Source organism: Papaver somniferum, chromosome 2, assembly GCF_003573695.1.
Source record: "Papaver somniferum cultivar HN1 chromosome 2, ASM357369v1, whole genome shotgun sequence".
Classification (NCBI taxonomy): Eukaryota; Viridiplantae; Streptophyta; class Magnoliopsida; order Ranunculales; family Papaveraceae; genus Papaver; species Papaver somniferum.
The window spans coordinates 88714425-88724930 of record NC_039359.1 but is presented as its reverse complement, the minus strand read 5'-3'; the positions used below and the strand labels follow the sequence as shown (position 1 = coordinate 88724930).

Here is a 10506-nt window from a genome sequence, read left to right as displayed (position 1 = left end):
ATCTAGCGAAATCGTAAATACCAAATATAGCGAAATGGTAAATACCAAATAGCTTAAGCAAAAGAAAGTTCAAAAAACCGATGTCACATATATCAGTGACTTGAGTTCGAAACTCGCTAGTACCAGATTCTTTACCGATCAAAAAGGAAAAAGAAACAGTATTAAGGAGAGAAAATCTACTCTCTATTTTTGGGAAAGTGCAGATTTTAAATTTTTCAGTTTGGCCAATTTTATAAGGCAAAAATAATAAATAAATAAATAACTGAAAATATCACGAAAAATAAAAATATTGCTTTTTCTAATACGCATATAGTATGATTTGACTGGTAGGGATGTATATTATTACCCGATGCTGCTTATACGCCACACAAGAGTTGAACTGAACATTTCTAACCTCTCTTTGACAGAAAAATCTTAAGCGTAATAGTTCCTAGATCTTTTGGAAACACAAAACAACCTTTTGTGCTTCTTACTCATTCAGCAAGGCACTGCTAGCCTTCTGGCTGGTTTAGGTCAACAGCTATGTGCACTGTAACAAGCTCTACCAAAAACAACGGCAAAAGAATATACAGCTTTGAGCATATTCTGGTGCCAAGTACCTACAAGGCAATGAAATGAGTTAACCTTGCCATCGGTTGCCAAAACTTTAACCTTGGAGTAACGTTTGTGGATACTAGTTTACTGCAGCTTCGGCCAAATGCAACAGGTGTCCCAAAAAAATCAACAGTAAAGATTAGGATTAGGTAGAAGCATGACGCATTAGTTCACAATGCCCAATACTGCAGCCACAACTGTAGTTTAAAGAAAGCCTTCAGAGACACGTGTCAGCTGCAGGGGTGCTTTTCTGCGCCCCAGTCCCCAAACGCTTCTGAAGCGCGCTTTATATGGAGCAATTTAGGTGTTGACAAGTAGCAGACACGTGGTGACTTTCAGGACACGTGTTATCAGTCAGCTGAGTTAGCTGAATTATAAATATGTGGAGCGAAACTCTGGTTTCTCACATCTTTACTAATCAACTCATTCATCACAGTACTATTTTGTTCCTGCTCAAGCGTTTTCTGTTCCCAAAGAAAGTTTCAGATAACTTCAGTGATCTACAAGAAGCGATTAACAAAAATGGATTCCCATGGTCAATCTCAAAGCTACAAAGCTGGTGAAACCAAAGGCCGCACTCAGGTTATCTATCTCCTTTTTGTGCAATATTAATAAGTATCTTATACTGACGATGTTGTTCATGGATTTTCGATTTGTATTTTAACATTTGATGGATTGATATGCAGGAAAAGACCGAACATGCATTGGGTACAGTGAAGGATAAAGCTGGCCAAGCCATGGACAAGGCTTCAGAGACTGCTCAAGCTGCTAGAGGCCATGCTCAGCAGACCAAGGACAGTACGGGGCACAAGACATCTGAGACTGCTCAAGCTGCCAAAGAACGGGCTGGTGAGGCGAAAGATAGCACTGGCAGTTACTTGCAAGAGAAAACTGGAGCTGCAAAGGAGAAGGCATCGGATGCTGCTCAGTATGCCAAAGAAACTACCCAAGCTGGTGCGCAGAAGACTGGTGGCATGCTATCGAGTGCAGCTGAACAAGTAACTGGTGCAGCTAAAGGTGCTGTTGATGCTGTCAAGAATACTTTTGGCATGGCTGGTGCCGGTGATGATACTACAGCTAACAGGGATTAGAATCCGTGTCATTGGGGTTGTTGTTGTATTTCTATTATGCTTACGTCTGCTCATTTTGAGCATGTTTGGTTGTTTGTGTCCAATAGTTTTAGCGAATGGAGCCTAGTTAGTAAGCTGTTTGTGTTATGTTAACGGCTGTAACTAGGTTGTGATACTTCAAAAAATCGCAATTTGTTTTCTTGGTTGTGAATTTTCGGTTGTTAATAAAAATCTAAAACTTCACAAGTTTGCTTGAATGTCTCTGGGATGCTAATGAGACCAACTGATAAAGCAGTAGTTGCATAATCTTGATGCACTCTAGTGAATAGAAGAGGTGCCCGAAAGGCTCTATAAAATGAGAGGAAGACATGTTTCTTGCCCTCGTGGAACTTGCAAGATTTTATAGTTTAGGTAGCTGAGCGGCACGTTACATACCAAATCAAGGAACTCCAACAAATACCCCATCCTTTACCAAATCAAGGCAACATCAAATTAGAGATTACAAGAACAAATCACGCGCAAACTTGATCATATTAGTATTACTACAAAATACAAAAATTGTACAGGTTTACACGTGAAGGATTAAATTAGAAACTGTGATCCAGGACATTTGGTCGAGCCAGCAGGCAAGGAAAAACAACAAATTCACCAACTTCTTTCTAGCAAGAGACATGACTTCCGACATTCTCCACAAAACAACGAATGGATAATCACATAGCAGAATGTACCAAAACTCTATAAAACAACGAATGAATAATCACATAGCAGAATGTACCAAAACTCTATATTCAGAACTTCAAGTATCTACTGTTTAACTGCTGTTGAGCACAAGTTAACACTGCACCCCGTCGAGATAAGACCCGATAGATTGCGAGTAGCTGTGAAACTACACAAATATACATTTCAGGATAGAATTAAACCCAGGAATAGAAGAAAAAATGTAAATGGAACGATATATAATAAAACATGGCAGCAAAAGCTAGTTGTTATGTTCATGTTTCTAATTAGACTTCAGACTAATCATTCTAAGTCTCTACCATTACTCTATGGAAGGGACGATAACTTCACTGAAGTATTCTAACCTTATACTATAGAATACTACAGGTAGATGGAAGATCACATGGGAATCCTTGTACGAACAAATTATGATACTGTAGCATAATCTCATGCATTCTTCCCACTTACAGGGGATGGTTTTACTCTGGTTAACAGCAATGGTTCCATCAGCATCACCTAGAGAAGGCGAAAAGCCACGCCAGCCCAGCTTGCTTTACTATTTTCATCATTTGAGTTCATGGCAATCGGGGCTGGTGGTATTAGACCATGTTCAATAGCATTTGTAGCTGATCAATTTAACAAACCAGAAAACCCTGGAAATGAAGGAGTTTTGCAAACTTTCTTCAACTGGTATAATGCATCTGTTGGAGTTTCAATCATGGTTGCCGTTACTAATATTGTTTATATTCTTTTACAGATACCTAACACAGGAGGGCATTCGAAAATTGGATACCACGAAATCTAGGTAAATTTCCTTCCTGATTATTTGATGATATAAACCCTTCAGATCTCATATTCAGTTGTATTAATTGGTTCAAGCAAGCTAGCAACTAAGTAATAGAAAAAACAAGTAGGAAAAGAAAACATTTTTCATAGTTCAGAACGGACCTCATTAACGATCTCTTCACATTTTTTATACAGTTGATGCTTGGTAGCTGCTCCAGATTCTATTTCTAAATTCTTTCTCTTATTTATGCCATCCCCCTATTATCAAAACACCAAGAGAGATAAAACAACACGTGAGAGTTTAACCTCCTAGTTTCAGTGACGCGTAAGAATAAGTGATCAAAATATTATTACCTCCACAACCAAAGCTTCCACCTTCGCTTTCCTTGCGGCAAAATCATGCGTCTTTGATTCCAGTTCCAACTTCAAAGAGTCTAGATTCTTTGTGACTTCCTCATGTTTCATATTTTTCTCTTTCTCATATGCCTTTTTTAATTCCTCCAGTTGTTCCACTAAATGAATCAAAGTATGTTGTACTTGTGTCAAATTGCATGTTTACAGAACAATAAAACAAAATCAGAAAGAAAAATAAAATCTCTAAACAAAGTTTAAGAAAAATTACCTTTTCCTTGCCGCTCAACAGATTTCGCTTCAAGAGACATGCCCAATAGTCCTTCATCATTTTGCTTAGCCTTGAGAACCTTAACATCTTTCTCAACTGTTTTTGCAGCATCGGCCTGATACAAATTAGAGTCACTAACATATATTGGTCATAAACAGTACCGTTTCGTTGAGTTATTATGGAGGCTTTCGAACTGTTATGCCATTCCTCACCAAATAGCATAGCTCCAAACCTGCTATATTTTCTTAATTTGTGTTTGTCCTGAATAAATTATCTTAATAATAAAACAAATTAACGTCTCTTATGCCCAAGTAATGATGCGGATAATTGTAATTATCTCAAATTATGCGCGCTAGATCTCCCGTGTATCTCAAACGGTTTCGGGAGCATGAGCAGAAAAACTCCAAACTGAAAGTTTTGAAAGTTTTGAATTATCATTAATACACTACACCTAAAAATTAAAATCCGTCGAAACTACTGAGTTTCCGAACCTAGCATTTCAAGAAACAAGAAAAATCAAAAATGCAAGTAAGTTTAATAAACCAAACCTGCTCTTTTGTCCCATGCATTTGAGCAAGCTGCTTGGACATTTTCTTCAAAGCCTGACAAGTAAAATATCACTTATTAGTAAAAGAGATACTTGTACCAAAAAATCAAGATAAGAATATAACATGGGGCATGTGACAAATTCCAGCACAAAATTATTTTGACCGCCCCAAAGGAAAGTGTGGATCAATATCTGACCTAGAAGACTACAGCTTGACAAGTCGGTAATCTTAGGTTTTTATTAAAGAGGGCTCCAGCAGGTTGCTGAAAATGTTATTGTGGTAGCAAAAGCTACATCAAAAAATCAATTACTCTTTTTGTCTAAGGAGTATCTTTTAACTATATGCACTGTGGATGACTGATACATATGTTACACGTCTTTGAATAAAAGAACAGAAAGACTGCAACGGATCGAGGAAATAACGAAGACAATTGGGTTCTTCGGAAACTAAACCCACATCAGTTCTGTTATTAGTATTGAAAGTTTGCCTACCAAGACAATCTGATAACTATATTTTTTGTGTATACTGACTGACGATGGTATTTTGGCTCTATTAGGTCCCCCTAAATTGAAGTCTTTTTCTTGACATATATTTTATGTCCCTGGCCCCCAGCAATCTAGAAAAGATAACATATCAGACTTTACATTTTGCAAACCACAGAACGTAGGAAGTCTAGATTTACATTTTGAAATTAGCAATGTTCTACTCTCATAAGGCAAAAGCTCCCGCTTATATATAGCAGATCATAATGACGGTCTAAGAATATTACCTGTACCTCAAATGTTCTACTGTCAAGCTTAAAGTTTTCAGAAATCTAGAACATACTTAAATTGTCAAAAGGATAGCAAATGAGAAATAGCAAACTGAATAAAGATGTAAATGTTTACTAACTAATACCTTCGTGCTAGGTTAAGAACTAAGAAGGAACCATGGCAGAAAAATACGGTGCAGGAAAATTTTATACCTTTGAGTACACGTCAAGTGTGCAAGACTTCTCTTGGAAAGATTGCATTGCTGATCTTTCGGAGTTCTTAACATCATCTCGGATGGCTTTCTTTTCCTCCAGAGTTCCCTTTCATTTGCAAAGCAGTGTGTTAGAGAAATATATGATCTGGTGGTGTTTACCATGTAGATCAGTTGAAATACTCACGGAAAGGATAATTATCAACAAGTAACGGGTGAAATATCTATTTACCAGCTGTCCCTCCATTTTGATAAATGAAAATTCACTTATCTAAGCCTAATTCAAACCTACTTAATAAGTAAATTTTTATAAGAAAGATATATAAAGGTTATATTTGCCGCTGCTGCTTTCCTTGTTTCCCTGTCTAAATCTTAAGCTACTTAACCAAATTCAAGCCATGAACACGAATTGATCATCTATTGTCTTCACCTTTTTTAAAGTTTGAATATGCTTCATCATATCAGGAATCACTTTAGGAAAGACAACGAAAATCTCAACTATCTTTCTCTTTAAAAATAGGTTCTTCCACCTCCAAAGTGTTCTTCCTGATATATTGGTACTGATAGCTATGTGTTCTACTATTCTTTGAGGTTATCTTATAGGCCATGTTACTTGGGCTCCCCATCCTGTGCATGCACATCTGCCCAAACTGACATTTCCTACAAGGCTACAATAACTTCGATCTCCTTAATACTCCAAAAAAAATGACCGCGATATAAACTCCGTGAGTCTGGGTGTGGGTCAGCGTGTGTGTGTGTGTGGGTGTAGGTGTGGGTGTGTGATAGAGAGAAAGAGACTCATACATTAATGTTCTTCCATCCATTGGTACTAACAAAGAAGTATTCTACACTCTTCTCTGTACTTCCCATCCTGTTCATGCACATCTGGCCAACATGTTGGTCCAAAATGACAATTCCTTCAATAACTCTCATCTCCTCAATAACCCTACAAAATGGCCGAACTACGATGTGTGTGTGTGGGAGTGGTGGTGGTGGTGTGTGTGTCTCTGTTGTGAGTGATGTTACATATTCATCACTATCGTCCTGTTAGCCGTTGACGGCTTGACGCTACAATGTCTTAGTTGAGGACACGCTCATCAGTGGGACAAAGGAGGCTTCATTAGTGGGACAAAAGAAGCTTCACCAACTTCATCATTGTACATTTTGTATGGCTTATTCAGTTATAGTAGAAGAAAATACTTCAGTAACTTTTAACAATCAGCAATTAAAATGTATAGCATGGGCATCCTGTGTGGTGGTCCATTAGGTCGAGAAAGGAATACAGTACAACCACATAAGCTATAGACCTATATGTAACTTATCCACGTGATAACATCTGAACAAGCAGAATTGACAACTCACGGAAAGTCGGGCAGCGTAAGACCAAGAATACTAAATGGTAAATCAACAAAAAGGTGTGCTTTTTCCCAACACACCTAGTAAAATAGAGGAAACTGAATAACTATATAAGTAACAACATTAGCATTAATAGATGGAGTTCCCCATAATTTAGTGAATGTGGGGCTAACTTGAAACTATCCACAATATGATGAGATTAAGAGCGTACTTGTAGCTTGTCTGGAGACTGAACAATTCTGGATAGCAGTTTCGCATTCTCTTGTGCACTTTGAATCAAGGTAAACTCAGCACTAGAAATCTACAAGAAAAAGTAACATGGTATGAGTAGAGTATACACAATCTTGAGGATCTAAACTGCATCACATCTAAGGAGTGACTCTGAAGTTATAGATGACACCTATCTACCAAAAAAAATTGATGGGTCAGGCACATAACATAGCATTGGTTTTAACTCTATAACACGCCAAGAGATAGCAATGAAAAGATTATAAGAAGCCAATTAGTTACATAAGCTGCATATAAATTAGTAAGACGAGACAGACGCATGCCTGATTCTTTCAACAAAAAAGTTGATTCTGAAGTAAAAGTTTTAACTTTCTCAGTTTCCATCAGAATGGAATAGTCTCCAAGTGATGCAGACCAGAGCATGTACTGAGAACCAACACGGGTTGTTAATCTTGCAAGAAAATTTATCTCCGCTTAAAAAGATAGTGTTGAGCGGATACTTGGTACTTTGAGAGAATGTGGGATAAGGTTAATTACCCTTCTATTGTAAACTCTGACACTGCAAACTTGTAACCCAGGCCATTAGAGCCCATATATGAAGGCTCAACCTCTCTTTGCATGATTATTAAGTTTTGAGATAGTGAACTAACTCTCATCCTTCAACCTTTTGGTTGAATGAAAACCTCAAGTTTACTCCTCAGACTCAGAGAACCTTGACTGAAGCATCCCCGTTCGATTTAGTATAAAAGACAACCTCAAGCAAGTTTTCAAAAACTAGACGATGTCTTCTCAGCATGACATGAACATTAACACTAATTGAGGTGCAGAATAGATGGTTCACTGGAACAATAGAAAATATAAATAAACCAAGCAAATCTTTAGGATATGAGATGGAACATGTATGCTTGAAATAAACTACACACTTATGACAATGGAGCACAGAATGAATCTTTCACCCTTAGGACAGGTTACTAAATACAACACAGTATAGACTAACCTGTAGAAATACATTAAGCATGATAACAATGAGAATCAACACTTATTTCTTGCAATTCAAGAAGTCTGACGACCGTACCTTCTCATCAATCTCAGTGGCTCGACCCTTCACTGCTAATAAAGAAGTTTTCACCAACATTTGATGATTGTTGAGTTCCTGAATAGTCTGGCGTAGCTCCTTAACTTTACCATCCACCTCCGCAATAAATGGCTGCTCCCTTTCATTCGCTTCATTGAGATTAGACATCTCCATGTGTAACTGCAAAGCGAACACATTAGACATTTCACCAAAACATTCAAACATCATACCACTTGTCTGTGACATAAATCTTTTCCATAAACATACCTCTGAGATCCTTGACTCTAACTCATTCCGCTGCTCTTCGTGGATATTTACTTGATCAACGAATGGTTGCAGAAGAACCAATTTAGTTTCCCTGCAAAAATGTTTAACCTATTGTCATATAGTGTAACAAAAGAAACCCTCTAATCATTTAACACAAGATTACTGATCCCACAGATGAAGGTAAAATTCGGTGCTTATACATTTGAACAATCTTGTACAATAACAACACACAGCCCAGTTTCAGGTTCAAACATCCTTTTATGTTGAAAAAACAAAATGTTATACTTACGCGCAAAATGATGCTCATGTAAATCAGATAACAAACGATGATTCGACAACGAAATCGTTATAAAGCAAAGCAAAAATTATTGTATCATACCTGTGAAGACAGAAATTGAGGATGGCACTAAGAAAAAGTCCATTCCTATGTGTATCAGGTTTAGCCAAATCTCTTAAAAGAAAGTCAGTTGGACAACTAACCGAAGCCATAACTTCATTAATCTTACGACACAAATTCACCAACCGAACCGAATCAGCATGAAGATCTGGATTTTCAAGTTGCCCTAATGCATTAAAATCAGCCTGTCTATGATCATCCCTGAAAAAAAACAAAAAAAAAAAAAGTTAACAAAAATGAAACTAAAAAAAGTTAGGGTTTCAAAAGTGTTATTTTATACTTAACTGAAGAGGATCGAGATAAATTAAGAGGTTAGTGTAAATAGATACAACGACATCAGAAGTTGGATTGACAAGATGTTCTTCTTTTATGTTTGCGATTTGTGATTCAAATAGAATTGCTACTATGTCTTTGCGCGGTAACACTGGGAATGAGAATGTCGACGCCATTTTTCTCATTCTCTATCTTCTTCCCGCCTGGGAAACTCAACTTTTTTCTTTGTTTTAGTACTTCCAAAATGTAAGGGTGTGTTTGGATACCTCGCAGGAGTAGTTTCCAACTTAAACTTAGTCGAAAAGTCAAAAAATCAAAAATTAGTTTGAAACCAAGACAAAAAGTACATCTTTCGTGAAGCAAAAAGAAATGAGATTTTGACTTTTCAAAACCATTTCTGCTTCCGGTGGATGTTGCTTGTTTGGATAATATGCCGCAAGGCTAAATTGGGGCCTGGAAAAATAATTGGGACCTCCTAGCTACAGGATAAAAAAAGTCATGAAATAGTAATTGGGTGTTTTCCCTTATCCCAACTTTTTTAAATGGCTAAACTACCCCAAATCATTAGTGGTGATTAAGTTAATTAATTGTTAATTAGTTTAATTAGATTGAAATCAGATTTAGGGGTAAAATTTTGATAAAAGAAAGATTGTGTTTTTGTGTTGTGGAGAGGAAGAAGTTGAGTTTTGGGGGGATTCCAGTAGAGGAATCATATTGCTCAAAATGAAGGAACCAATACTCAAAATGAAGAACCCGAAGCTCAAAACAATCAGGTAAACTTCCTATACTCTTCAAATTGTATGAATGACGCCCCAAGTGGTCGATTCATGTACACTATGCAACTACTCAGAGTGAGGGTCGTTAAGTCGAGAGGGTAATAAACAAACGACTCTAAGGAGTGGTCAATTACTTGACACAACCTTTGACGACTCCAACCTGCAACTTTTGCAGGTTATGAAAAATCGTCAACCAAGTGTGATATAATTGACGACTCCAGCTAGTTAGGTCATATAGAGTCGTTAACTTAATATGTCTAGAATCCAACGACTCTAAAACTTTTTACTCTCTGAAGACGTTACTCTTAGGGTCGTTAATTAGGCACTCCTATATGCTGACGACCCTAGCGAGCCATTTCATACATCAAGGGTCGGCAGGCAAAATTTATAAAACCAAACGACCCTTCAACATCGTTAACGACTTCAAAAATTTGACATGACGACCCCTCAACATAGTTAACGACTACAACCATTTGACATGACGACCCTTCCTATTTTTTAAACAGGGAACAAATTTTGTATCATATAGAGTCGTTAGTTTCATAAAGGGGTCGTCAAAAAAAGAATCGTTAATGCTTTAGAAATATATTGACGACCCTGTCACTATTTGGGACAGAGAGGTGGTTCTGCATAAGACAGAGTCGTTCGTATTTAAAAGGGGTCGTCGAGAAGAATCGTTAACGATTTAGAAATCCCTAGACGACACTATTCTAGGACAGAAAATCAGGTTTAGGGCCGTTATCTACTACACCCTAATGGTTAACGATTTTTCATCAATTCAACATGCATATCAAAAATCGTTAAGCAATAAAAACCGTGGTTAACGACCCTGGA

At 37.3% G+C, this 10506-nt stretch overlaps 2 protein-coding genes across 2 annotated transcripts; one reads left to right on the top strand and one right to left on the bottom strand.

The window, feature by feature from the left end:
• Nucleotides 1-1017: 1017 nt before the first annotated feature.
• LOC113353683 (late embryogenesis abundant protein 7-like) lies at nucleotides 1018-1782 on the top strand. Its single transcript, XM_026597207.1, has 2 exons — nucleotides 1018-1176; nucleotides 1281-1782. Exons 1-2 carry the CDS (start codon nucleotides 1117-1119, stop codon nucleotides 1683-1685), a joined length of 465 nt encoding a protein of 154 aa, XP_026452992.1. The 5' UTR covers nucleotides 1018-1116; the 3' UTR covers nucleotides 1686-1782.
• A 453-nt stretch (nucleotides 1783-2235) lies between these two features.
• Nucleotides 2236-9137, bottom strand: LOC113348334 (kinetochore protein NUF2 homolog). Its single transcript, XM_026592058.1, has 11 exons — nucleotides 8909-9137; nucleotides 8606-8824; nucleotides 8227-8317; nucleotides 7960-8139; nucleotides 6868-6957; nucleotides 5302-5409; nucleotides 4338-4391; nucleotides 3790-3904; nucleotides 3522-3679; nucleotides 3330-3425; nucleotides 2236-2550 (listed from the first exon to the last, which is right to left on the bottom strand). Exons 1-11 carry the CDS (start codon nucleotides 9079-9081, stop codon nucleotides 2497-2499), a joined length of 1338 nt encoding a protein of 445 aa, XP_026447843.1. The 5' UTR covers nucleotides 9082-9137; the 3' UTR covers nucleotides 2236-2496.
• Nucleotides 9138-10506: the final 1369 nt, after the last annotated feature.

Bases quoted from the DNA above. Each gene is read 5' to 3' on its own strand.
- LOC113348334 (XM_026592058.1), bottom strand. From the start codon at position 9,081: ATGAGAAAAATGGCGTCGACATTCTCATTCCCAGTGTTACCGCGCAAA. The intron at 8,140-8,226 runs GTATGTTTATGG...TTCGCTTTGCAG, and splicing joins TAGAGTCAAGGATCTCAGAG to TTACACATGGAGATGTCTAA. The intron at 3,905-4,337 runs GTTTGGTTTATT...AATTTGTATCAG, and splicing joins TGCATGGGACAAAAGAGCAG to GCCGATGCTGCAAAAACAGT.
- LOC113353683 (XM_026597207.1), top strand. From the start codon at position 1,117: ATGGATTCCCATGGTCAATCTCAAAGCTACAAAGCTGGTGAAACCAAA. The intron at 1,177-1,280 runs GTTATCTATCTC...ATTGATATGCAG, and splicing joins AAACCAAAGGCCGCACTCAG to GAAAAGACCGAACATGCATT.